At 43.4% G+C, this 26249-nt stretch overlaps 15 protein-coding genes and 1 non-coding gene across 16 annotated transcripts; 9 read left to right on the forward strand and 7 right to left on the reverse strand.

Moving 5' to 3' along the window:
- Window positions 1-73: 73 nt before the first annotated feature.
- On the forward strand, window positions 74-716 carry TOT_020001000 (ADP-ribosylation factor; the record flags this gene model as incomplete). Its single annotated transcript, XM_009691964.1, has 3 exons — window positions 74-292; window positions 344-582; window positions 629-716. 3 exons carry the CDS (start codon window positions 74-76, stop codon window positions 714-716), a joined length of 546 nt encoding a protein of 181 aa, XP_009690259.1.
- Window positions 717-731: 15 nt separating this feature from the next.
- TOT_020001036 (Conserved hypothetical protein) lies at window positions 732-1577 on the forward strand (the record flags this gene model as incomplete). The annotated part of the gene is made up of 1 exon (XM_009691965.1): window positions 732-1577. One exon carries the CDS (start codon window positions 732-734, stop codon window positions 1575-1577), a length of 846 nt encoding a protein of 281 aa, XP_009690260.1.
- A 376-nt stretch (window positions 1578-1953) lies between these two features.
- On the forward strand, window positions 1954-3925 carry TOT_020000227 (conserved hypothetical protein; the record flags this gene model as incomplete). Its single annotated transcript, XM_009691966.1, has 6 exons — window positions 1954-2372; window positions 2428-2534; window positions 2564-2715; window positions 2787-2998; window positions 3028-3246; window positions 3397-3925. 6 exons carry the CDS (start codon window positions 1954-1956, stop codon window positions 3923-3925), a joined length of 1638 nt encoding a protein of 545 aa, XP_009690261.1.
- Window positions 3926-4200: 275 nt separating this feature from the next.
- On the forward strand, window positions 4201-4273 carry TOT_02t000003. The gene has a single exon. It is a non-coding gene; the product is annotated as a tRNA-Ile (tRNA).
- A 112-nt stretch (window positions 4274-4385) lies between these two features.
- Window positions 4386-6637, reverse strand: TOT_020000228 (uncharacterized protein; the record flags this gene model as incomplete). Its single annotated transcript, XM_009691967.1, has 6 exons — window positions 4386-4796; window positions 4930-5096; window positions 5247-5941; window positions 5971-6248; window positions 6363-6560; window positions 6605-6637. The coding sequence occupies 6 exons, from the start codon at window positions 6635-6637 to the stop codon at window positions 4386-4388; spliced, it is 1782 nt and encodes a 593-aa protein (XP_009690262.1).
- A 442-nt stretch (window positions 6638-7079) lies between these two features.
- Window positions 7080-8264, forward strand: TOT_020001037 (conserved hypothetical protein; the record flags this gene model as incomplete). The annotated part of the gene is made up of 1 exon (XM_009691968.1): window positions 7080-8264. One exon carries the CDS (start codon window positions 7080-7082, stop codon window positions 8262-8264), a length of 1185 nt encoding a protein of 394 aa, XP_009690263.1.
- A 231-nt stretch (window positions 8265-8495) lies between these two features.
- Window positions 8496-10273, forward strand: TOT_020000230 (conserved hypothetical protein; the record flags this gene model as incomplete). Its single annotated transcript, XM_009691969.1, has 2 exons — window positions 8496-8549; window positions 8699-10273. 2 exons carry the CDS (start codon window positions 8496-8498, stop codon window positions 10271-10273), a joined length of 1629 nt encoding a protein of 542 aa, XP_009690264.1.
- A 106-nt stretch (window positions 10274-10379) lies between these two features.
- TOT_020000231 (uncharacterized protein) lies at window positions 10380-13615 on the reverse strand (the record flags this gene model as incomplete). The annotated part of the gene is made up of 5 exons (XM_009691970.1): window positions 10380-10507; window positions 10600-10774; window positions 10867-11720; window positions 11841-13170; window positions 13250-13615. 5 exons carry the CDS (start codon window positions 13613-13615, stop codon window positions 10380-10382), a joined length of 2853 nt encoding a protein of 950 aa, XP_009690265.1.
- Window positions 13616-14058: 443 nt separating this feature from the next.
- On the reverse strand, window positions 14059-14647 carry TOT_020000232 (conserved hypothetical protein; the record flags this gene model as incomplete). The annotated part of the gene is made up of 4 exons (XM_009691971.1): window positions 14059-14165; window positions 14341-14453; window positions 14485-14580; window positions 14616-14647. The coding sequence occupies 4 exons, from the start codon at window positions 14645-14647 to the stop codon at window positions 14059-14061; spliced, it is 348 nt and encodes a 115-aa protein (XP_009690266.1).
- Window positions 14648-14897: 250 nt separating this feature from the next.
- Window positions 14898-15463, forward strand: TOT_020001038 (ATP synthase delta chain, mitochondrial; the record flags this gene model as incomplete). Its single annotated transcript, XM_009691972.1, has 3 exons — window positions 14898-15027; window positions 15066-15390; window positions 15424-15463. 3 exons carry the CDS (start codon window positions 14898-14900, stop codon window positions 15461-15463), a joined length of 495 nt encoding a protein of 164 aa, XP_009690267.1.
- Window positions 15464-15470: 7 nt separating this feature from the next.
- On the reverse strand, window positions 15471-15950 carry TOT_020000234 (conserved hypothetical protein; the record flags this gene model as incomplete). Its single annotated transcript, XM_009691973.1, has 3 exons — window positions 15471-15515; window positions 15547-15845; window positions 15878-15950. The coding sequence occupies 3 exons, from the start codon at window positions 15948-15950 to the stop codon at window positions 15471-15473; spliced, it is 417 nt and encodes a 138-aa protein (XP_009690268.1).
- A 109-nt stretch (window positions 15951-16059) lies between these two features.
- Window positions 16060-16806, reverse strand: TOT_020000235 (hypothetical protein; the record flags this gene model as incomplete). The annotated part of the gene is made up of 3 exons (XM_009691974.1): window positions 16060-16207; window positions 16277-16391; window positions 16440-16806. The coding sequence occupies 3 exons, from the start codon at window positions 16804-16806 to the stop codon at window positions 16060-16062; spliced, it is 630 nt and encodes a 209-aa protein (XP_009690269.1).
- Window positions 16807-17316: 510 nt separating this feature from the next.
- Window positions 17317-17604, forward strand: TOT_020000236 (hypothetical protein; the record flags this gene model as incomplete). The annotated part of the gene is made up of 3 exons (XM_009691975.1): window positions 17317-17386; window positions 17428-17512; window positions 17544-17604. The coding sequence occupies 3 exons, from the start codon at window positions 17317-17319 to the stop codon at window positions 17602-17604; spliced, it is 216 nt and encodes a 71-aa protein (XP_009690270.1).
- A 257-nt stretch (window positions 17605-17861) lies between these two features.
- TOT_020000237 (hypothetical protein) lies at window positions 17862-18044 on the forward strand (the record flags this gene model as incomplete). The annotated part of the gene is made up of 1 exon (XM_009691976.1): window positions 17862-18044. The coding sequence occupies one exon, from the start codon at window positions 17862-17864 to the stop codon at window positions 18042-18044; it is 183 nt and encodes a 60-aa protein (XP_009690271.1).
- Window positions 18045-18325: 281 nt separating this feature from the next.
- TOT_020000238 (uncharacterized protein) lies at window positions 18326-21901 on the reverse strand (the record flags this gene model as incomplete). The annotated part of the gene is made up of 1 exon (XM_009691977.1): window positions 18326-21901. The coding sequence occupies one exon, from the start codon at window positions 21899-21901 to the stop codon at window positions 18326-18328; it is 3576 nt and encodes a 1191-aa protein (XP_009690272.1).
- Window positions 21902-22054: 153 nt separating this feature from the next.
- TOT_020000239 (ion transport protein) lies at window positions 22055-26219 on the reverse strand (the record flags this gene model as incomplete). Its single annotated transcript, XM_009691978.1, is given in 16 exon segments — window positions 22055-22734; window positions 22786-22937; window positions 22967-23135; window positions 23166-23423; window positions 23453-23608; window positions 23726-23882; window positions 23915-24020; window positions 24055-24161; window positions 24257-24501; window positions 24533-24670; window positions 24701-24821; window positions 24832-25138; window positions 25168-25305; window positions 25336-25492; window positions 25842-25898; window positions 25937-26219. 16 exon segments carry the CDS (start codon window positions 26217-26219, stop codon window positions 22055-22057), a joined length of 3231 nt encoding a protein of 1076 aa, XP_009690273.1.
- Window positions 26220-26249: the final 30 nt, after the last annotated feature.

The raw sequence follows: 26249 nt of genomic DNA on the forward strand, positions 1-26249 counted from the left end.
TATAAACATATAGAAATTGTTGGAAAAAACCTACCATATCTATAATTAATAGTTACAGTGATTGAGCCTAAGTATGGGAAACGCTATAGCCAAGTTGCTTAGTTTACTCCACGCCAAGAGGGACGTTAGAATCCTCATGGTCGGCCTCGACGCATCCGGCAAAACCACAATTTTATATAAGCTAAAACTCGGTGAAGTGGTCACCACTATACCCACCATTGGTTTTAATGTCGAAACTGTAGAGTACAGGAACCTGTCCCTAAACGTGTGGGACGTTGGAGGCCAGGACAAGGTATTTTTCTACTCCCTCTCACCCCCTTCACTCGCTTACGCTAATTTTCAGATTCGACCCTTGTGGAAGCATTACTACACAAACTCACAAGCTGTCATATTCGTTGTAGATTGCAACGACAGGGAGCGAATTCCCGACGCCAAGGAGGAGTTGCACAAGATGATGAATGAAGATGAGCTCAGAGGGGCTGTTCTCTTAATATACGCCAACAAGCAGGACCTCCCAAACGCTATAAGTCCCACTGAGCTTTCCGGTCTTTTGGGACTCGAACATTTCAGGGACAGGAAATGGTAACCCTTTACTTTTATTTTACCTTTGATTTTAACCTGCTTTTAGGTATATTCAAGCTTCTTGTGCCACTGCGGGTACAGGCCTTTATGAGGGCATGGATTGGCTGACGGGAGAGCTGAAAAACAAACCATGAATTTTTTTCACCTCTATGTTTTTTAAATTTATTATCACGTCGCTTGTATATTTTAGTCATGTTGATGCTCTTATACACAGTTTTAGTCACCTGCATAAGCTTCCCCTACTTGGAAACTACTTGGCGATCAAAAGGTGCATCTATCATGAGAAAACTGAGCCTTCTAGAGCCGTTATTCATATAACGAACAAAGACGCCTATGACAAGGCTAGTTATGACCATCATCTCCTGAAGCATCTGTCAGACGGAGATTATCGCAGGAAACAACTTTTTGAGTCACACACAGAGCTATTAAACGGCACGCAGAACCTAACACACCTCAATGTTCTAATTACTCACTTCATAACTGACCTGCTCAATGAATACACACTATATTTTTTTGAGTTGCTGCCCGCTCTGTACCTTGAGGACGATCTGAGGAGGAATCTTCATAGATTTTTGGAAGCATTTCAGCAAAAACTCATCGAGTTATTCAAGGTTTCCATGATCTCAATCATAGACGCCTCTCCAAGGAGTCGAATATTGATCTTACTCAACTCGGTACAGTTCAGGGTCATGGTTGACAAGATGGTACAGCTGTGTAATATATTGAGTTTGGAGTACGAGTTTGAAAAGCTAGAGCACGTAATGAAGTCCGCTAACGACGAGAGGTTCACCAGAGTGGCTACATGGACGGTGGTTCACTCAGAAGCCTTGAAGAGGGGCCTGGTGATGTTGAGCAGGATGTTGGTTATTGCCGCACTCAATAACCTCGTTGTCCCGCTTTTGTTCAAATTTTTGCTTCAAATAATACCGCGAGACTTTCCAGGCTACTCGATACTTCAATACCTGCTTAGATGCTTTAACATTTCATTTAAATGAACATTCTAATGTGTTAGTTACATGTATATGTGTAAAATAAAATACATCAACCAAAGCGATCACAGATATAGTATAATACATTTTAGATCAAATCAAAAGATAAAAGGGTGAAAAAGAATTGAGATGTGTATCGGTACGGATCAAATTATCTATAAATTCGTTGATGGAATCCCAGGCAATAATTCTTTTATAAATTTATATTTAGTGGAACGGAACCATGTGGATTTCTGTATACAGCTTAGTACAAATTTGGTCTATCTTATTTTTAAGTATTGAAAATGCTTTCTTCTGGTTTTGTTTATATTCTTTAATTTATCTACTGACCCCCATTAATCAACACAGTTTATCTCATTTTTTTGTATTCGCTGTTTATAAAATGGATAATAGTGACGGAGTAAGGCAAATTCCTACTTCAGAGACACCTCAGAGAAGTGTTGTACAACTTCTTCCCATAGATCCCGAGGTTGTTGACTTTTTACTTCGGCTTCACGACAATTTGCATCGTAAAAACGCAGATGCCATTAAGAACCTGTATGAACAGGAGCTAAATGTTATCACTGATAAGTATTTTAAGAACAGTCGGTGGCCTTCTATCGCGGATGTCGCTGGATTCTACAGCCAGTCAGGCCGCTTTCACAACTTTATCATGGCGCTGTACTCTGAGATTTATTATCGCCACGCCTTCTACCTCGGGGAGGCCAGCTACGACGACCGCGTCGATTCCTGGAATAAATACGTTAGGCTTTTGACCTATTTCATTGACGAGTGTGAGAAGCCCGAGGGCAGCGATGGACTGTATGTGCATATTTAATCACCACTATTTTGCTCACCCTCACAATCAAATGTTTAGAAACGCACTTTCGATCCCATCTTCCTGGGTTTGGGACATGTTGGACGAGTTCGTCTACCAGTTACAGGAGAGCTGCCACTGGAAGGCACGTTTCTGCAGCTCCACAGGTACGCCCTCAAGCTTTACAATATTTTAGGAGATATTGCCCTCGAGAACTCCGATTCTGCTTATGAGATTCAGCGTAGAGTTGAGGAGACGAAGAGCATTTGGTGTGTGCCAGTTGCTCTAGAGCTGCTACATAAGCTGGCTATGAACCCGGTGTTCAGCGAAGCCTGCCAGGCTTCCAAGGTGGGTTATCACGGATTTAAACACACATACACATGTTCACATATTTACGGGATTTATGTAAATTGTTGCAGGATGTTCATGTTGACACATCCGCCCTTGCTTTCCAATTGGGGTATTTCGCCTCAATATGTTTGTTGAGGCTCCACGTGCTACTGGGTGACTACTACACATCACTGATGATGGCATCGAATGTTGAATCAACATCAAAGACCCTGTACTGGAAGATACCAGCCTGCAACGTGACCTACGTGTACTATCTGTCGTTTTCCTTCATGATGCTCAGGTACCTTGTTAGAGTAATTTATTCCTCAGGCGATACAACGATGCGATCAAGGTTCTGTCACAGCTGTTGGTATTTTTGTCGAAACAGAGAAGCTACCTGGTATCTCAGAGCTACCAGCAGGGGGCCATGAGTAAGCAGACTGAGAAGATGTACCTCATCACGATCATTTGTCACGTCACCAGCAAAATTAAGCTGGATGAGACCATAATGCAGACCATAAAGGAGCAGTACGCAAATAGGTTTTATCAGTAAGTTGCTTAAGTAACCACCCGTATTAACGAGTCTACGACTACGGGATTGATAATCATTGAACACGCAGTTAAACTAGTGTTCCAGCAGATAGTTATTCGTCAGTATCAGTAGCCACAAATGCTATAACGGCCTTAACAATTCTTTAGGTTGCAAGTCGACAACGAAGAGTCGTTCCGGGACGTGTTCTTGAAGGCCTGCCCAAAGTTCATCGACCCGGCGCCCCCGAAGCCGCTCGACGAACCCTCGAGCGCCAGCGAGGTCTTGCAGAGGCAGACGCAGATATTTCTGGAGGACATCTCGAACCAGAGGAAAATCGACGAGATATACTCGTACGCGAAGCTCTACCACAACATCAGCCTGAAGAAGCTGGGCGGCCTCATGAACGTCGGGGACGACCCCGAGGTGCTCAGGTCCCACATCCTCAGCGTTAAGCACCTGATGCGCCAGTTCGTGGCAGACCCCTCCTCGCACTACCACACCGACATCCTCCAGACCTTCGGGGACAGGGACGAGCTTTTCATAGACCAGAACGTGCTCCACATTAAGAGCAAGAAGAACCAGAAGATCTACGCGGACTACTTCCTTCAGCAGATTAACAAGTGCAAGCAGACTCTCAACAGCCTCCACGGCAAAAGGGAGGACCACCACAAGAAGGAGCAGTTAAACGGGGTGTGATGGCCCCTTGGACCTAATTGTTGTATAATAAACGAGTACACGCTACCATATACTCCAATTTATGTCGGTGTGTAGCTGTCAAACGGCTGTTTATGGAAGGCTGCGGAAGGTCGGGAATAAAAACCCATTCCCACACACTTTACCTACAGACACTAAGTACCCCTAGTTTCACAAATTATTTTACTTTAGCTATCACTTTGTGTCATAAATACTCCATCAACTCCCTTTACTCGCTTCTCTCGTTCATATCAAGCTACTTCCAGAGTGTGTATCGAGATCCATTAGCTCAGTGGTTAGAGCGTTGGTCTTATGAGCCAAATGTCGTGGGTTCGAGCCCCACATGGATCATTTCTAAATTTTAGATAAAGGAGCCCACTGTGTACTCTGTTTTCACCATATTGCTGTCCAGAATAGCATATACTGCATGAATTTTTAAAAAATTACAAAATTGCACCAGGAATCACCTGCGATCGGTCTTCCCCAATTTGCGCTTTCCCGAGAACATGTGTTTGGGTTTCTTCGCGATGATCGACCTGTCGTTCATTCTGTACGTTCCCTTCGGCAGCTTCACCCTCTTAACTACGTTCTTCTCCTGCCTCACGCTGCCATCTCTCTGTTTCGCTATTGCAGTCTGCAGCCTCTCTTTCATCTCGTCTCTCTCCGTTTTTTCTCCTCCTCTTATGTAGTCTATTGGCATTGCTTGCAGCTTCGTCTGTCTTCTCTTCTTCGAGTCCTTCCTCACTTTCTTAAGTTTGATCGTCTCGTTAAGCACTGGTGCTCTGTGCTTTTTCCTCAGGCCTCTTTCGTACTTCTTCTGCCTTATGCTATCGTGGAGTATCTTCTCCCTTTTAACCAGATTTTCCCACTCAATCTAAACGTTCATTAGCGTCGGTAATGGTGAATTCCCACCATTTACTTCACTATTATCATCTTCTAACTAGTCTCAAGTGTGTAACACACACACGTGTATGCAATATTCGTAATATATGGTGTGCAATACTTACGTCTTCTTTCGTCGTCTGTAGCTGTTGCAGCAGCAGTTGCTCTTCTCTTTCCAGCATCTTTATCTTCTCTTCGATTCCTGGGTATGCGAAGTCCACCACGTTCCTTCCGTTGTATATTTCCGGGACTTCGTCGTACTTCCACTCTTCGTTTTCCAGAATGTGTTTTTCTAAAGGGTGATGACGTTAGTTTTGACAGTCAATTAATTACTTTGTTAACTATCAATGGTATCCATTAATTTATACTCATACTTATACTGTGTAAACAACAATTACACACGTCAGTACTGTTGTATACATGTTGAAAATGCTTAACTTACTTCTTAGGTCTATTGAGTACACTCCTGCTCCTCCGAACTCCTCCTCCAGGTCCTTTTCAGTTACCACCTTCTCTGACACGTTCAGCGGTGGCTCCACTGGTGGCCTGTCCTCACTCGGCTCCACCTCAGTCACGAACCCTATCTTCTCTAACTTCTCCAGTGGCGCGTTCTGCACCTTCGTGTTCAGTCTTGTTTCCAGCAGGAGCTCGCAAGCCATCACTTTTGCGTTTTCCACTCCCTCGCCCGTCAGCGCTGATGTCAGCACCCACTTGTACTCTCTCAGCTCCGCCAGTGCCTCTGGGTTAAAGTTGACAAGGTCTATTTTGTTGATCACGATTACTATTGGCTTATTCTGGAAGAGCGGCTTGATTGACTTGAACAGTGCTACTTGCTCTGCCAGCGAGTATCCGCAGCTCTCCGACACGTCTATGAAGAACATCACTGTGCAGAATATGTGCGCCAGTGCTGTTATTGCTGTCATTTCTATTGTGTTTCTTTCGTCCAGTGGGTGATCCAGCAGTCCTGGTGTGTCTATCACCTGCCACCTCAGCAGGCTGTGGTCGAAATGGCCCACGTAGAGCGACCTCGTCGTGAATGCGTACGGCTGCACGTCTACATTTGCCTTGCTCACCAGGTTCATGAATGACGACTTTCCCACGTTCGGGTATCCTGTCAGTATCAGCGTGCGTGTGTACCTACTTAATTTATCATATTCTTCACTTACGGGTTTATTGAGGGCAACCTCGACATGTGCTGCCTCACCTCCTCCAGGTACTTCAAGCTCCCTTCCAGCCTCTTCACTGCCTTGCACATGTGTCCCAGTGCTGCTTTCTTCAGCATCTTACATCTGTACAGTGAGTTCCCGTACTTCATCTGCCTCACGTAGTCCTTTGCCAACCTATCCACCACTCTCATTATTGAGTTACATTGGCCAAGCGCCAGCTTATAGTGGTCTCTATCGTACAGAACATTGCATAAATCAGAGTAAAAAGGGTGAATATCCTGAGAATTAATTACGATTGATAGGATAAAATGTAACATCTAATCTATATAAAAATCTAGCCTATTTTAATTATACTCATTAAATGACCTTTAATGTTCCTTTTTATTACTTACGTTTAGTTGTGGAAGCTGAGTTAGGATGCGCTGCAAACGATCATGTATGGTTTGCTGGCAAAATTTAACCTTCCTCATGTAAAACTTTCGAATCCTCGATATCTTAAATTGTTTATGTACTTCCGTAGGTGTTTTCCTTTGCGTTTGCGATAAAACCACGTCTATGAGCTTCTTGGCGGTCGGTATTGTGGTAATACCCTAAATTATTATTAATATCGAGTTTTAATAGCTAATGGGCCTACCTTAAAGTTATATGTTTGCGATTTAGTTGCCATGGTTAAACAATACAATAATATACACTGATAATATTGAATTATTTGTGTATGGGTGGGGACGAGGTATTTAGTAAAACAATTGTGGATATATATTTTTAATCTTGCTACACCTCATTTCTATTTTAGTCGTAACTGATATATAATTCATTTTCAACTATTATTTTACTTTTATTTCCCTGTTTTCAATTTTAGATCTATTCTTTGGCTGTTTAGTAATTATTCAATTTGTGCATTAATATTTTAAACACATTTTATTTCTAACATCATTTTCTAAAACAGCTGTATTATTTTCATGTTTCATTTCTAATAATTGATAATTTACTTCCTGAAATGAATAAATAATTTTAATTTTGTACGATACACATAACGTACTTTATTTGTTTTAAAATTTAAACTTTATAATCTGTAAGATAGAATTCTTAGTGTTTTTGATAAATTAATCATGCTATTGGATTTGAGTGGTAGAAAACTATGTTCACTCCATGATAACTTTTTTGTTGTTGAGGAACTTGCAAGGAATAATTTAAGATTTGAAGATATTACTGAATTGGACGTGACAGGGTGCGGGTTGGATGACTTGTTTGGAATTGACCTCTTTAAAAACCTGAAAACACTGGTAGCTTCATATAATAAGATTTTTCTCTTGGACCCCTTGGTATCTTTGGACTTGAAGAAAATTGTGTTGGATAACAACAACGTAGAGCAATTGTATGTTAAACAGCTGAAGAATGGAATGACCGTATTGTCCTCGGACCCCGATAATGATTATACCCAAAGATTCTTAAACTTTACACTAAGAGTAGACGGTAACGGACAAGTCCTTAGGAAATCGGAATTGGAGTACGTTGATTTGAGTAACAATAAGATCAAATTTATCAAAAACATGGCGTTTGATAGGAAATTAAGCATCAAGGTCCTGAACTTGTGTAACAATAACATTTCTGATTTCAGTGGACTGGAATCGATAGTAGGCCTGAACAGACTGGACGTGTCGTCCAACGAAGAATTTGATATGAAACATCTCGAGAGATTCGCATCATCAGATCAGTGCAAGATAAATTTGCAGTCTACCAGGCTAACGAACGAGTATATGGTTCCCTACCTCCTTGATAGATACGAAAACATGGTCATTCACCATGAAACTGACAAAACTTATCATGACAGACTTAGAAACCCATACAACTTGCACCTAAACAGGCTCAAAAACAAACGATTCACAAAATCGTACGGAGAATACGCAGGATTTTTGTACGAAGGAGAAGCATCTCCCATGGAACTACTCACGCCCCGGTACGTGGACGCCGAGAAAGCCAGTGAGACTGCACATTGCATCCAGAATCCAGCAAATATGATCTCACAGCTGGAAACACAGTCCACCGTTGACAATGTCGACGACAAATTATCATCGATGGCCCTAAATAATGAGTTGAACTACCAGTACCATTATAATGAATATCAAGGCCTCGATGAATATGAAACGGGAAAAATCGGCATAGAAAAGGTTGATAAACTAATAAGTGATCCAAAAGAACTGGATTTTTTAATTTCTTCCACGGAATTGTGTAAAAAGATAGACATGTGGAGCGACGATATTAAAAACTCACTCTATAACCACATGAGCGATTAATTTTATTTATTTTCTAATGTTTTGTATTTCTACACATTTGCTTTTAGTTATTTTGGATTTTCGTTGGTTAGCACGGCTAGTGCTTCGTTACACATTTTATTCGTTGCCCGACCAATGAAGAATTATTTCCGACCACTTGTATTAAAATTTTGGCAATGTGGCATTAAACCATTAAAAGAGATTGTATTATAATAGAGTTTATGTACTATATTTCTGTTTCACTTTATTAGGATGGTGGATTACGTGAAATTTAGAAATTCGTCTCCCTTACCGAGGAAATCGAAAGTAAATATTTACACATATCGTTAAAATAAGTTTACAATACTTGTGGATTATTATTCGAACATATTTTATGCTTATCTTTTTGTTTAACCTATTTATCTTACATATTTATGTGTTTTTTGTCTAATTCTGTATAAATAATTAATGTGCAGAAGTTTGATGGCGCTCGGTATAAGGAGTACCTTTACGGATCCGTGGAGTCTCTAGATATGGACTGGGCTGATAAAATTGTGGACTATAATCCAAATATGAAGCTCGATACCAGCGAGTTCACTAAGCTTGTCGACCGGAATGTTTCGATGAGCACCGAGTGCGGCTTTGACCCGAAATCGAGCTTAAACTCCAATGATTTGAGCTCAAATGAGGACTTAAACCTCTCCCTGACGGAATACACAAGCCATGAGGCTCAATTTCAGCAGCTCGTCAAAGGCGGCTACGCAAAGGCCGTTATATCGCCCTGCGTTGACCAGCACAAATCAACTTACGACAATAAGATGTTTAACTTTGTCGAGTACCAGAAGCACGAGGTGCTTCAGAAAAATTTCGATGAGTTACAGAAAAAATACGACAATCTGAGCGCGGAGTTCTCTAAATATAAGGGGGAGCAGGAGTCGTATGTAAACGACGCGGAGCTCTACAGGTCGTGCAAGCAGAGGATGGGCGATTATAAGGTCGAGTTGGACTCAGAAGACGACCCGAAGCAGTGCCTCGAGCTTTTGCTGGAGCAAATTTACGCCATTCTCTCGGACACCTTCGGGCCCGAGAACACTCTGGTGCTGCACCTGGAGAAGTTCGCAAACATTTACATGGACTACCAGAACAAAACCGAAGTTGAGCTCGCGGCACTCAGGGGCAAGGCCGAGGTTGTCGACAGCCTTGAAAAGCTGATTGCCGACAAGGCCGATTACGACAAGTTGGTTGAACAGAAGGACAGGACCATCGAGTCGCTGGTCGACGAGCTGAAAACGTCGAAACTTGACCATGCTGATGAGTTGACGAGTTTGAAGAACGAGTTTGACAGCGTCAGCGCCGAGTATCATGTGAAGCTGGAGCAGTATGGGCGTGATCTGAGTAAATACAAGGGGGAAAGTGAGTCGCTGGGCGAGCTGGTGACTCACTGGAAGAACCAGTACACCAAATTGCTTGACGACCAGCACCAAATATTATCGCAACTGCCCGTGGCAACGCTTACGACTTCAAACGACTCCACCCAGAGTCAGGAACTCCACAAATTAGACTTTAAAGCCAATTCCGCCGGCGCTAAACTCACTTCCAACGGTGCCTTCGGCTGGCTCGAGGACAAATTGTCCTTCAGCTGGAAGGGCCCTGACCACAGCCCAGCTGTAAACAACGGCAGCAACGGCCCTGCCTTGAAACATGATCCCTTCAAACCTTCCTTCGTTCCCCTTATTTCTGGCGGCGCCTCTGCTAATCCCTGGGTCAAACTGGGCGATAAGCCCACTTGGAACCCGGCCACCGACTCTGTGGGCAAAAACAAACCTGCTGGTTCCAGCTTTGATAATAAATTTTTACAGTCTTTGGTGGAGACCTTGTACAAGAAGAACGAGCATGCGATCGACGAACTCAGGAAGAAAGACGAGGAGATTAAGAAGCTGAACGATTCCATCTCCAAGCTTAGGCAGTCCGTTAAGGAGTGGGAGTCTGATGCCGTTTTGTGGCTCGACTACGTCGATCAGTCCAGTTCAGTGCTAAAGGGCGTACATTAATGTGTTTACCACATTCTTTTTTATACTTATATTTATTATATACTTCAATGTATACATACGCCCAAATAAACACATGAGTGTGTATAGTACATTATTTGCAAGGCCGCTATGGCCCGTTGTCGTTCATGCTGGTCTCCAGGGTGTTGAAAAATTTAGAAAACCTTACCACTGCCTTCTGGAGCAGAGCCATCACTTGGTTCAGCGGCATCTTCAGCTCCTCCGTCACCTCATTGACTACAGCAATGTTAATTCGTCCGCGTGTGTGTTTGTTCTAACTATGACGTTCAACGAATACCCGCGTAAAGTTTTTATATTACTGCCCGTACCTGATTTGTGCTGACACCCTAGCGCCAGCAGTATGCACGATTGCAGGAACGATATCTTAACCTTCAGCCTCCCTGTGAAGTAGAGGAATGCTATCTTCGGTATCAGGTCCGTGACTATTGTGAACTCCGCCAGCTGCTTCCCGTAGCGCTCCAGCCTCCCGAAATCGTGCGAATTCTGAAATGTTCCAATAAATCGTTGTTACTGGTCTAATTCAACGTGCGCTAAATATCTAATGTTCTAATCGTCTCCGACTGCTTTATGCTTACCATGAGCGATAATATGAAGGCTTTGTCCTCACTCGGCACCTCCCCCTCCTCTGCCTGGTCTGAGGCCGATTCTTGAACCTGGCTCGTGCTATACACGTGCTTCTGTCCGCTCAGCAGTGACAGTATCGTCGTGCACTTCAGGTGCCTGAAGCAGCTCGCCGACAGCGCCAGCATCCTCTGGCTGAAGTCCTTTGTGAACGGCTCGAGCCAGTCTTCACCCCGGTGCCCCCTTCCGCCGCCGCCCTTTGCGTCCTCCAACTGATCCTTCCGCTTCGACGTGTTGTAGAGCATGATTGCTGAAAACTCCCCTGTGGCTTCGTTCGGCACCTGCCTCATGTACACTGCGCTGAAGCCCAGCCTCTTCCAGAACTTAACAAGCCCAGCGCTCACTCCGAAGCACGTGCCCACGTAGTGGATCTGGTTCATGTTCTCGTAGGCGGCTCCCATGTTTTCGTAGACGTTCTCCGGCATCGTTTCATACTCGTCTTCCAATGCCAACTCGTCCAGGTTCGTCAGCAGCGTGTCCTGGTCCTCCTTCACCGACGCCACCAGGTTCCTGTACTTGAGCAGCCGCCTTATCGTTTCCGAGCCGTAACCCAGGCTCTGCAGGTTTTGCGGCACTGCTATCCTCACTATTCTTATTCCGTTTAGTTGGCTGAAGTTGTCCGTGCAGAAGTGCTGCGTCACTGTCCACGGTATCAGGTCTCCTGATGGCTTCAGTCCTCTCGTCACTGCCTTTTTCACTGCTTCCTTTCCTATCGACCCTTCCAACGCAACGTGAAGTACGCACATAATCTTCAGCCCGTCATCTTCCTCCTCTTCCGCTTCCTCCTCTTCCGAGTCCTTATCCTTAACTTTAGCGTCCCTCCTCTTTATGTTGCCGTTGTTTTCACCTAACCTTCCACTTCCAACATGGTTTGCGTCATATCCATTCTCTCGTGTCATTTCTTCATTAGCATTTACGTCATTATCACCATTTTGTCTAGATTGGCCGTGATTCACTCCATCCTCTCTCGCAGACCTGTGGTCAGTCTTCTCCGACGTCTTCACGTACGCCAGCACCATGATTTTGTGCGCCGGCGCGTCTGACAGCAGCAACAGGTCGTCCGGCGAGTTCCTGTAGTGCGACGACGACAGCGTGTACGTCAGCTTCTTCAGGAAATTTTCCGTGTACGGGTGGTGCGAGAAGAGCAGGTTCCTGTTCACTAGCAGGAACTTGCACTTCTGCGGCACCTGGATGTCCCCCTTCACTGCGTCGACCTCCTCGTCCTTCGACGTGTTCAGGCACAGCAGCTTGTTCAGCCAGGCTTCTATTGGGTCGTTCTTCGCGTACCTTATTGGCTGCTTCAGCACCACCTCCGAGAGCATGCTTTCGCTCAGCGTCTTCTTAAACTTCTGCACCAGCTTCAGCGATATTGACCTTCCCGTTCCTTCGTATCCTCCCGTTGTCGATGATATGATCACTATTCCCTTCGAGCACAGTGTGTCAACTATCGGCATTGGTATTGACGCCGCCTCCTCTATGATCAGGATGTCCCATGAGAACATCTTTACGAACTCGTCCGCGTTCTTTATGTCCGTCGAGCGCATAAACTTAACTCCGCTGTTTCTTCTGTTAAGCTTCAGGTAACTTGCGTACCCTTCCGTCCTCACCAGCGTGTACCCTACGTGCTCCTCCACTCCCAGGCTCTTCAGTCCCTTCTGCAGGAACTCGAATAGCGTCGCCACGTTCTCCACGTTCGGCGCCACTATCAGTATGTTTCTGAAGTCCAGGTGCAGTGCTGATGACAGGAAGAGACCTATTGTTGCTGACTTTCCTCTTCCTCTGTCGCTCAGCAGCGTCACTATCTTCCTATCCACTCCTTCCAGGATCACGTTAAGCAGTGCTATCAGTGCCTTCAGCTGGCTATATGTCACTGCTAAACTCGACAGCTTCTTCAATACGTAGTAATTTTCATGCGCATACTCCTCGCTTGTCAGCTTACTTATCAGCTTGTTCAGCTTCTTCCTCGGGTCTCTCTTGTCCACTTCCGTCAGCCCTCCTTTGCATATCGGCAGTATGTTCAACTCGTCGTCCACCACCATTGTGTTCTTCGAACTTGACAGTGACAGCACAAACCTTCTCACAAACCTCGGCTCCACCTTGTCGTGCTTGTATGAGCACAGCTTCGAGTGTGCGTCCATCGTGATGTTATACAGGTCCTCCAGCGATTCCATTGTTCTCAGCAATATACATATCATTCCTCCTCCTTCCACTGTCTCTATTGTTCTACAGAGCACGTTCGGTGTTAGTGCTTCAAAATCCTAAAAATATTATCATTGTTTCTGGTTACTTATTTACTTCTGTTTACACATTCTACTACTCTACTTATCGTTTACATACCTGTAACACTAATACGCTAAATGTTTGCCCAAGTACTTTTTGTGAATCTCTGTAGTATACGTATTTTATATCTGTCGTTCTTAAAAACAGTTCATACGGTGATTCTGTGTTTTCATCGTATAACCCTTTTTTCGCCAATTTATTTGCTAACTTTTGTCTCTTTCTCTGATGCGATGACACTTCTAATGATTTTTTATAACACCATAGTACGTTTGGCTTCTTTCCTACCAATCTCTGTAGCAAATAATGTAAATTTGCCACTTGGAATCTACTTTTATCTCCAACTATAAAGAATATGCATCTCTCGTTGGTCTTTACGCAATGCTCAACTAGAGCACGAATATCTCCCGAAACCTTCTTCTTCATTTATTCATTTATCTGATAAGTATTTATATATGTTACACTTAATGTTGCAGCAGAGGTTTAACAAACACTTAATATATATTCCATTAATGAATATATTTTTAAAACCGCATATTTAAGATATTTCTATTTATAATACAGAAGGATATATATAAAATATGTTTATTGCTAAATCCTCTACATCTATCCCACAATATACAATTTACAATAATTCTTTTATTTTATTATTATTTCTCAATTTTTTACGTCTTTCCATTATACACTTCTATATAAATTCCAATTATATCATAAATATTAGCTCAAATATAAAATTGCCATGAATCCAATAACACTGTGTATATAGATATTACATATCCTTTGCCATTCTTTAAAACATTAATATTCCAGAAGGTTAATAATTTACTATAAAAACAGCCTTTCAGCGATTTTTAAACAGTCTGGACTATTTATTTCAATGTTATTGTACGGTGGATTCTCAAATTTAGCCAGGAGAATTGCTGTAGTAATGGTACCATGCACTGGTAGTTATCTAAACACCTCCAAATACAATCCTCTAAAAATGAAGAATCTAAACTATATTTAGGTTACTTAATAACTTATTTATATCTATTTAGTATATTTTTAACCTTATGAGTATATTGATATAATACAACTTCCTGTTACACCAAATTTGGAAAAGAGGTTATGTAACAGCAAGAAGGAATCTCCATATAGAGGTAATAACTCACCAATCGTCGTGATGCTGGAAAAGGATTCTGTTACTGAGTTGGGATTGCTATCCCTTACTCTCAGTATTTCTCTTAGTTCTTCCAGGGAAGACACTCTCAGAGATACAGGATTCCTAAATCATCATTAACGGTTTTGTGGTTTACCTTCTTGATCTGTAATCTGCTTGAAGGATTGAAATTATTGGTGTACAACGGAAGGCCTTTCTATAGTGTTCGCTTCCAAAGTATTTCACAGCTTGCCTAAATTGTTTATCTTTTGCTCTAAAAAGTCGTACCTGTAGGCACCTCTCATTAAGTAACTTCTCATTGTTTTAACTTAAAGGATAAATATTTGGTGTTGCAAAATATTTATATTTGTGAGAAGCTAATGATTCTATGACTACAATTTGCGGGATTTTGTTATTACATTAAACAACAAATCAAAATAATTATTTACAAAAAACAAATCTTTAATTTATAATTATTTAAACTGAATACCCAATTTTGACTTCCCTACTCTTACACCACGAATCCAGATGGCTAGGTTACCATAACAGTTTATATTGAAGTTTTACATTATGGTTCTCACTACTCGTTTATTGAGATTTGCTTCTAGCACTTCTTCTGGTAAAGAATTGCTGTTTTCATTACTATCATCGCACGAATCACTGTACACAAAAGTTCCCGTTAAAAATGTTACCTTACCAGGTTCGTTTTTACAAACAATTTAGTTAAATACCGTTTAGGTTATGATGGATATTTCACAGTTACTGCTGGGCACTCTCCAATGTTATCCACACTCAAGCCCGGTGTCATATCGTTTTCTTTAAAGGATTCCAACGAAGTTGTTAAATATTTTATCTCCAGTGGATTCTTTGTTTATAAACAGTTGGTTTTTTATTTAAATAATTTTTATAGGTCTGACGAATCTCATACTGCTGATGTTATGGGCGTGGAAGTAGTTCCCTTGGATCAACTGGATAAAGATAGGGCAACGTCGGTTTTACAGGAAGTATTGGCAGAGACTCAGGGGGACACAAGCCAGTGGGCTAAGGTTAAAACGTTTTTGACGTAGGCTACTAAATAGTATACACACATTTACAGACAAGATTTATGCTCGTCAGTCATTAAAGCATTGCAATAAATGTGGTCTACCAACCAGGGCGCAGAATCTTGGACACAGTATCGCAATTTCCCTGAATATTTTTGAAAATACGTACACGTTACCTTTAAACAAAGCTTGGAATCTGCGATGAGTCTGTAGGGCCTTTGGTAACAAGGTTCACTTTTAAATTTTAACATTTTCATTAAATCCTGAAGAGAGTCGTCGTTAAGATCAAAGTTCTCGTTTGCCCTGATGAATGATATGTTCTTACAGCTGGAAACTCCAGTAAGAAACCTTCTCTTGAAGAAACAGTTTGGATTCTGGAGGATCTTATAGCCGTTAGGCATATCTATTGGATAAGGCATCCTTAAAGCTGTAATAGGAATGTAGTTTGTTTCTGGTTCTTGAGTATTTTCATCATCTAAAACCAGTGAATCAATTTTTTTATCTTACCTTTTGTAGGGATGTGATTTCTCAAGGCAAACTCGTTTTTAACTTTGCGAATCACAGCTGCGGGCTTAAACATAAATCTACGTGATTATTGATAACTCCTCTTGTTTAAAAATCTTAGTCATTTTCACAGAATCCAATGTGTTTGTGGCATGCACACACCATGCAACCGATAAACAGTAAATTTACAAATTTTGCTTATCGTCCCAGAAAACGTCATTCCCATCCGTAGCTATTATCTTTTTTACGTCAAGGTGCGGGTTCACATCCTTGATATTAATCAGAGGGTCGTCCTCATCGTCGTAGCTCGAGTCAAACAATTCTTCCTCCGTCCTAACAAAACAATTTCAAATATAGATGGTCAGCAATATTTACACTGAATAATTAAGCCCATAAACATACTTTTTTGAAATTGTTAGCATATACAGCCCTGTTGTTGCCACTCCTATTCCAAGTGCTCCAGCAGTGTAAATTACTTTAGCTGAACAATTTTTATATATTAGCATTAGTAGACAATCTACTTAATATCATCACTCGATGTGTTATAAATATTTGTATTAAATACATAACTCGTTACATTTGTTGTAATTCCTCTGCTTAATTTTGCAACATGATCCAAATTTGTGGTTTAACCTGCTTGCAACACAGTCAATTCTGCTTGTTGTAAAAAAGTTAGTGTTAAAACACTTGTTCACGCTCGAGCAGCAGGTCTCTCTGCAATCTTCTACTGCACAGTTTCCTTCATTCGCCATGATGTCCCCGTTCACTTCAACCATGCCGCAGAGCTCTATTTCGCTCTGGTTCAATCCTATACAACTATGTACAAGCCCCTTTCCATGCGCTTCTATAGTTGATATTTTATTGGCCTCGGCCAACAACGTTAGAAGGACCACCAACAAATACCAAACATGGCATGTTCTCGAAATACTCATGTTGCTATCTTTTCCTCTCCCAGTTACTTCTGTTCATAGATTGGCTTGTTCCTTATTGTGATTTAAATTTTGACTCAAATGTGTAGCTGTTTTAACAGCTTAATGGCATTTATCACTGAAAATATCAAGTCACTTCAAATTTATATTTTATGACCTACATCGTCAATTTTACGTGCCTTTATAATTAATTACACTTAAATTGTATATATTATATACATTCGGAGCCATTAATGTTTTCGACCTTCCTCATATAAGTTAGTGGCACCGTCACTAATTATTTTGTTAATTTATCATTAATTTCACACAAATATGTAAATTTATTTTTCAAATTTTGTATATTCTGTAAATTACTTATATCTGATTGTTTTCATTTCTATTGTCGCATTTTTACTATTCATTCTTGACACCTTAACATCCAGTCGTCTTTGTTCAATTTTTTATTCATATACACCCTTTTCCACTTTAACGCTGATTTATTTTTATTATTGCTACATTTTTTAATTTTATACCATGTTGAGTGTTGATGGGCTTCTTAATTCGCTGTATAAATTGAAACCGCTTCTGTGGCCATTATTAGTAGGTACGTTCCCCCTTTACTTTCCTTTTTATTCATTTTTCCAGGCCTCTCATCGGCTGTGATTTTCTACTTCCAGGCTTCCCGATACTCCAGGTTAAAGCCTCCGGAATCTGACGATCTCAAGTCCAGGTAGTTGTGTAAATGTTTACTCCATTTTCAGCAACAAAAAGAACCAGCTGACCGTTTCCATGTACGCCAACGAGGTACTGGCCTGTTTTTAATTTTTTCTGTTAGATGATTCTCCGCGAGAACGACTTTTCTGTCATCGACGAGAACCTCGAGACGTTTCTGTCCGTCTGCTCCAAGACCAAGGCCTTCCTCATCGTCAAGGTACTCTCGCGCCCTCAACTCACCTCCTTCAGGTCCCCGACGAGTCCGTGTTTGACTCTGTTTTCTCATCGCTCGAGTCCTGCGGCGCCTTCAGGAGTGGACTATCTAAACACGTAAGTGGCATGCAAACATATTATTTCAGCGCGTGATGTTCTGTCAGTATCCCAACGGGCGCGTTTCCATGGTGCAGCAGCTTCAGCCTCACCTTCACGTGGAGCTCGACGCTCGCGCCGTCGAGTTCGTGAGCTCCCGGCTGATTCGGCAGAACGTTACTACTTTGGAGAACATGGAGTCCATGCTCCACGACCGTACTGATAAGCCTGCTGCTTAATTTCCTTATATTTTTAAAATATTTCCATTTAAAATTTGCTTAAAATCCTTTTTATGAGTTAAATTGGTATGATTTGAAATTGTGGCTTTGTTAAATCTTAAAACATCTGAACGAGAAGCAACGAAAAATATCTAAGTTAAAATGAAGAAATTGTTATATCTCAAATAAAGCGAAAATTTTCCAAAATCTCAAGTGCTTAAAATCTATTTTTTAAAATGTTTTTTGTTTTTTTAAAATGTTTAGACGATTTTTTTTAATAAAAAGGTTGCAGTTTATCTCCTTTAGAAAAGCTTTTTATAATGCGAGGGCGCAGACTCTGCGGACTCTCTGTTCACCAGGGATGATACGGTCATCCAGTCCTTGCTTTCCCTGAACTTGGCTTCGACCTCTTTGAAGACCTTCTTGCTGGCCGAGACCACTTGTTCTCTCAGTTTTTGTATCTGCTCATCGGTCTCTCCCCTCAGGTAGGACTTCATCACATACTTGGCCTTGTCCTCTGGGTTATGCTGCCTGTCCAGGCTTGATAGCGTTCCCACGACGTGCATCTTCATTCCCTTTTCCGAGAGCCAGTCAGAGGCCTCCTTCAGTCCCTCGGGTACCTTCTTGTACACCTCCAGCGTCGACATGAAGTTCGGATCTGCGTAGGAGACCATTGCCACGTGGCCCGTGTTCGTCAGGTACACGTGCGCTCCGTAAGCTCCTCCCGAGGTTCTGAGGAAGCGGTACAGGTACGTTCTCATCAGGTAGTGCATTGCAACCGAGTGCTCCCCTGATTTCTTGTCGTTCTTGGAGAACAGCTTCCCGCCAACTCCCACAAAGTTGTTCCTAAGAGGAAGCACTATCAACTCATCTTTATTTGTGGACTCCAGCAACTTGTTTTTCAGCACTTCCTCTACCCACACTTTCGTCTGAGTCTTCTGTTGGCCTGATTTAAACGTCGATGTCAGCTTACTGTGGTACTGAGTAGCGTTTTTGAGGAAGGAGTCGAGCAGTTCTTGGTCTCCTGTTAAGTTGACAGTCAAGTTCTTCATGTTCATCAATTTCTGTCTGATTTCGTTCAGCTTCGACTCAACTTTTGACCAGTCCTTCTCCGCAAGTGGCACCAGTTCGTCTCTCAAAAACACCAGCTGCGAGTAACCGTTTGCTACCTCGTCTGCGTAGTTTGCAACTGAGAATCTTTTTGACAGTCTGCGGAATGTGAACACGTGGGCAAGATCACGCAGTGAGTATTCAAGCTGCTTAACGGAACGTTTCACAAGCATGACTCCCTTTTTCGAGTTCGAGAAGTTTGCATTTACCAGCAGGTCGTGTACTACGTCAACCATCTGGTCCGTTTTATGCTTGAGTGACTTCGATCTCACCACCAAGTAGCCAAGGCCTTTGGTTGGATCATCGTAGGTCTGGTTGTTTGACTCGGTGGTGAAGTATGTGCTGAATGACACTCCACCCAGGTTCTTGTCGACCAAGTAGCTCACTTCCTCCGGAGTCAACTTGTCTGTGCCTGCCTCTTGCAACATCTGCGAGAATAAGTACATGTACTTCAGGTCGTCAAGTGAGAGGGAATCGAGAGCCAGTGTGTAGTCCATGTACAAAATGCCGTTGGAGTCAACCTTATTTGAAAGCACCGTCACCTCACTCTCCTTGCTATCCGGGTGGCTTCTCTTGAGTGACGACTGCTCCTTCAGTGAGCTTTCTGACAGCTTGTACACTTTCTTCTGATCCTTGCTGTCCTTCTTTAGCACCTCCTTGGGATCAAACTCTGGGAATGACTCGTATGCCTTTTCATCTTGTCGTTTTTCTCTCTCTTCCTTGAATTTCTTATACTCCTCTTCCAGCTTATCTACTTCCTCCTTTGATAGATGGGACAGTCTGCTTTTCAGTTTTTCTACGACCTTCTTGTTGAACTCCTTTTCATACTCTTTGGACTCCACTGCTTCCATGTGCAGAGTCACTCTCGTTGTGTTGTTCAACATGTGTTTTTTCACCAGGTTTGAGAGGTAGTTTCTGTCCTTGCTGACGCGGTTCTTCAGCTCCGCCATGAGCTTGTCCAGCCTCACGAACTCGAGCGGGTCCTTTCCTTGCTCCAGCTGCGGCTGCACAAATCTCAGTTGCGTCAGCCCCTTAGGGTAGTAGCCTTGCCTGTGCTCCTTCATCACGTAGTTCTGCTCCGTGTGCTTGAACTCCACCTTGCTAAGTGCTGACTTCACCGCTTCTCTGTCGAACCCCTTTTCAACTACGTCCTTCAGTGCCTTGAATACCTGTTGTTCGAACTTCTTCACGTTTTCTTCCCGCGTCTTCTCCGTGTACTTCACGCCCTCCACTCCGAACATGAAGGTCACGTGTGGGTACAGAGGGTAGAAGTCGTCCAGGCCTGGGCCCACCACTCTCGACCCCAGCTCCGACTCCACGAGCGCCTTCTGGAACACGCTATTATGGCTGTCCAGCAGCATGTGCTTAACCACTTCGAAGGCCAGCTTGTCCACCGAGTCTAGGTCGTACTTGTTCGTTCCCTTGTACTTCGGGTCCAGCACCCAGCCCATCATCATCACGTCCTCGTCCTTGTTCTGTGCGCTGTACTGCGTTTTCACGTACTTCGGCGCCTCCTTGTACTCCTCGTGCACCGAGATCTGCTTCACGAATTCTGGCGAGGCCGTGTGCGAGTACTTTCCTGTCTTAGGGTCTGGGCTAACTCCCAGGTTGTGCTTTTTCAGGTACTTGTCCACGAAGTCCAACCTCTTGTACACGTCGTTCGCTCCGTGGAAGTACACTGTCGCCGTGCTCGGTCCGTAGAACATGTTGTAGAAGTCCACCAGCTCCTGGTGAGTCAGGTCCACTATGTCCTCCGGGTTCCCTCCGCTGTCGTACCTGAGTGTGTTCGTGAAGAGGTTGTGGTCCAACACGCTTACGCCCTTGTCTACTGGATTCGCGTACGTCCTCTTCTTCATCTCGTTGTACACTACTCCTGAGAATGTCACGTGCCTTCCGTGCACATCTACTCCCACCTCCTTCGTGTTCGAGTCCTTCTCGTTGCTCTTCGTCACCTTGTAGTGCCAGCCCTCCTGCTTCACGATGTCCTCGTCCTTCAGGAACGACGGCTTGAAGAACGCCGACATGAACTGGTCTGCCAGCTGATAAAACGACTTCTCGTTGAGCGACGTGAAGTAGTACCTCGTTCTGTTCTTGTAGTAGAGCGCGTTTAGGAACGAGTAGTACATTCCTGCCACTTGGTAGTAGAACGAGTTGAACACTTTGTAGTCCTCGGTTTTTATCAGCACCGAGTGCTCCGTGACGTGCGTGCACCCATGGTCGTTAAACTGGTACGTCGGCGCCGACACGTCGAACGCCATCTCCTTGTTCTTGTCGCTCGTTCTGAACGACACCACAGTCAGCCCCGTCGCCTTGTGCTTGTAGAACGTCACTACTGCGTCCACGTTCTGCACGTACGAGGTCAGGACCTTGTCGTACCCCTCGTGCTCCACTTCCATTGCCTCCTTCACCCATTTTTCCACCTTCTTCGGGTCCACCTTCTGGTCAGACTGGGAGCTCTTCAGGTATGCCGATGCGTCATAGCGTTGTTTTTCCGCAGAGTCCACTTGTTCCAGGCCCGAGCTGTAGGGAATCTTCCCGACAACGCTGTATCGCTGGTCGTGAAGCTGATTTTTGCTAGAGAGCTTAGAATTATGGGAAACATTGACATCTGAGTATGTCGCCATTCCTACAACTTTGCTTCTTTCTAGGCTGTATGCAGAGAATTGTCTAAAAGTATTCTTATTCAAATGATAATTGAGTTGATCTTGTTGCTTGGTTAACACGTTATTTACTTTGGAAAGGGTCAGTATTTTCCTCCGTAATATCATGTCCTCTTTATAAATTCTTTGGGGGTACACAAATTTTACAATTGTGTATGCGTTTTATTAAGAGTGAAACGACATCAGCATCATAAATCTCACACATTAATGGGGAAATACATTAGCAGGCATCATACCGTACTACATTAGCTTGTTTCGCCGCTACACCGTTCGCGACTTCGTGATCATGTATATTTGGTCGTCCGGCTGTATCATCAGGCAGGGCTGCGGCGCCACGATTACGAACTCCTTCGATTCCTCCGTTACGAAGGGCATTACGTACGTTCTGAGAATTCCTATGCATATCTTCTTCTCCACGTTGAAGTAGTACTTGAACAGGTCCTCGAAGTTTTTTCCGTAGAACGACATCGCTGCCCTCTCCAAGATTATCTCTCCGCCCTCCAGTGTGTAGCTCCCCAACCTGATTTTCTCCGGCTTTATTAGCGACTCTATCGACTCGTGCGTCACTGAGTACTGCGACTTCGTGTTCGAGTGTGCCAGTATTGCGTAGAACATGTCTTGCACGAATATCGACCCTGAGGCTATTTCGTACGAGGACATGAACTCTCCGTAGTTTTCCCAGCACTTGTTCTGCGCGTAGTTCTTCGACGTCACGTCGACGTTCACGATCAGCGACGGGTCCATGTACTCCAGGCACGAGGCGTGCGACACGTCCAGGATGGTGTTGAGCTTCCTCCCGGTCCTCCCGCCGTTTTTCGTCGCCTCCAGTGCCAGTCTGTGTATGAAGAGCACTTGGTAGTCCCTCGACAGGTTCTCTCTCCTCCCCCTGTCGACCGTGTGGTGGAAGTTGAAGATTATCAAGCACTCCGCGTCCAGTATCCCTACGTTCAGTTAGTGTTTCGCCTTCCCTCAGGCCGCCATGCCCTGCTTACCTGCGTTTACCAGCGAGTGCACTTCCATCGGCGTCGAGTCGATGTAGACCACTCTGTTTGAGTACTCCTCCAGGCTCTGCGGGTCCTCCTCCTCCACTGACTCCATCGGCGCCAGGATAACGATGTTGTAGTTTTTATCATCTAGCAGGTTACTGCACACTCTTGACTCTCTCTTACGTACCTTATGAACGTCTTCATGTCGTAGGGCCATCCGCACACCAGCACCAGGTTCTCGTCGTCCAGTATGTTCTGCGCTGCGAATGTGTAATTCTGCACCTTGTATATTCCCCTGTACTTTGGCGCTTTATCTGGCTGCACGGCTTCGTTTATCGACGGCAGCAGTGATATTGCTAAGGGTCTTTATTTACTCATTCACTTACATCTTGCCTTTTTCAAAGACGACATGGCCCTTATTTCATCTGACTTGTACTCTTCTGGGTTAAACTTCGATAGCGACACTCTGATCACGTCGTTGAGGGACTCCGCCATCACCAGTCCGCAGAAATTGTCGTCCACCTCGTCTCCGATTTTATATCGCACTGGGTTCAGTATGCACACGTTTTTAGAGGAGACGATTCCTATCAGGAACATGTTCTTTTGGCTGTAGAGGTAGTTTGCAAACTCCTGGAATGACACTCCTGCGGCGCGTTATCAATTCCTGGCTTACCGTGCGCTGACTTCGGGAATTGCAGCTTAAATATCTGGAATCTCATCCCTCTGAAGAGCTCATTCATTTGATTCTGCACGTTGAACACTGACACCTCCACGTGCTGCGTGTTCGAAACGCTCGGTTTCGAGTTTTCGTAAAAATCCTGTGCCCCTTCTAAAATAGCATTTTACGCTTCTACTTCTACTTCTACCTCTACCAAGTTAAAAAGATAATTATTAGTACTACATCTTTATGCTCTAACTACTGGCGTTAAACAATTTGCATTCTCACCTGATAACAAGAACAGGTTACACATCTCTTCCACGTGTATCTTCGTCCTATTTATGTTGGTCGGTGTGTGGAACAGTGATGAGATAAGGTAAAACAGTCCTCTACATGCTACACTCCTAGAAAACATCTTATACTTCAACTCTCTGTTGTAAAACACCTATTTAATTAATTTATTCATTGCTAAAATACGTTATCCATGTCCGCGTTCTTAAGCAGCGACTTATACTCTGAGCCGTGAAGCTGAATCGCTATTGGTATCCTTAGTTGCCTTGACACATTTATCGACGCCAGTGCCCTGTATTAACAGCCATATTGCTTTTTACACTCACATCAGTATCGTTCTTCTGTCATCGTTTATTATATATTCGTTGAAATTTGGAAGCAGGTTAAAGTCCATATCATTAACGAGAACTGTGTAATTCGAGTTGAACAGAAGCTGAATTAATGTAATTTAGGAATTATACGTAGTGGCGTCTCCTATGCTATATATACTGGGCTACATCTGCTTGTTTACTGGATTTCGTTGCTTACTTTGGCTATGTATGAGGGGTCGTACAGTGTTGAGGAACCCCCGAAGATTATCAGTTTTATTCCTGTGTTCTGCGTCACCGCCATGTGGACCGTCTCGTAGTACTTCAGGGGCAGAGGCGTGGCCACTACCACGTTCGAAATTGAACTTTCGTATGTGTTGTGAATACACTTGCAAAAGCTCAGCAGTTGCCAGTCCGACAGCGAGCCCCAAAAGAAGATGTAGCCCTCACTAAACTTGCCTCTTCCTATTAAACTGTTACTAACACAGGCTCTCACCCATCTTGTGAGTTTTATCCGATACTGACAACTTAAGCCTTTTAAACTGCGTGGCTCCTATTGTCACGCACAGTACTATAAATAATATACAGAGTATGCGTCCGAAAACCGTAATTGGACTGAAATCACCGTAACCCACTACGCCTTTTATTCATTCTGCCAAATTACCTGTTGCCATCGTCGCCACTCCGAAAAATATGAAGTCGAACGGCGTTGCAAACTTTATATCGTGCCTCGGCGCCTCCAGTAAAAACAACAGTCCCGAGAACCTGCGCGTACTTTTTTCAGCCTCTACTTACGAGAAAACGAGTGCCAATATCGACGCCGTTATTCCGATGAACACTGTGTAAAACTCCGACACCCACGTAAAGCTCTTGCTTATGAGATACTCTGTTTGAAACAGCCTGAGAAATCTCAAAGAGCCGAACTACATTTATTTCATTATACTCAACTATGGTTAAACTAACGAATAGGAGTCCAAAGTTGTGCAGTGACTCGTTGCGATCCGAAACCAACTGCGGGTTATAGTAAGTCACTATCGAGATGATTTCCGTTATCACTGGCGTCATTGTGAGCTCAATCATTCCAAAGAACGAGAATATGTACCTGGAGCATTATTTTCTCAGCACACCTACTTGATTCTCGACCCTGCTTCGTACAGGTTAAGTATGTACGTCACTGCGAATATTATTTGGAACGCCGACTCCAGGTACCAGTACTGGTACGGCACTCTTTCCATGTTCCAGTGCAGCAGGTTGTAATCTCCGTCGTCTCTGAACTCGTTTTTACAGGTTCCTGCTTACCGCGTCATGTACAGCGCCGCCCACTCCCACACTGCGAACCAGGTCAGCGTCAACAGCAAGCTTGAGACTACCCATATCTTACTCAGAAGCACCTTCCTGACCAGGTGTAGGCTAAACCATATTTTATGTCTTCTCAGCACTTTGAAAAACAGATTTTCTGAAACGTTGTCAGATTGTCGAATCGAGTTAAATCATGCTCAATTCTCTACACATTTTTCTAAAATACCTTTGCCGTCATCCACTGGTGAAAATATCTTTCCTGTGAACATTGGTACGTCCTTCATTGCGAGTGAACCCCTTCTGAGGTACATGTCGTCCGACGCAAATCTGTAGTACTTTCTTCCTCCTATAGCGCTGAAGGACCTAGCCAGTTGTATATGTGCTATGTTAGACGGGGAAAGGTGTGTATTGTCTCCTCCTTCTAGCAAAGATGACTCGGTTTTCGGTGAGCGTGGGCTCAACTCTCCCAATTCATCTACAGTACAAATATTCGGGCTCCAACCTACTTTCAGATCCTATTGCCGAAGTTTTGGCATCCTTTTCCAGATTTTTTTTCAAGTTTCCTGTGTTAAGGAAATGTGTGATAGATATTGGAAGATACCTGATGTTCTTCGTCTTTTGTTAATTTGACTATTATTGTACAATTGTCCTTTCGATTTATATGAAAGTGTGACATATTTGTTTACAAAGAATATTATTTTGTTAAAATTCAGCAGGAAGAACGAAACTAGTGTGAGTGATGATACAATTGCGATAGAAAACAGCGGCGACAGTGGGAGCCTTATGCATTGCCTCACTGCCGAGAACGCGATGAAAATTACTACTAGCAGGCCCAGAACCTCGTCTATTACACTTAACACCCTTAAATACCTTGATGTATTCATATATATATATAATGGGCGTGTAGAAGATTA

The sequence above is a fragment of the Theileria orientalis genome, chromosome 2 (assembly GCF_000740895.1).
Source record: "Theileria orientalis strain Shintoku DNA, chromosome 2, complete genome".
NCBI classification, from domain to species: domain Eukaryota; phylum Apicomplexa; class Aconoidasida; order Piroplasmida; family Theileriidae; genus Theileria; species Theileria orientalis.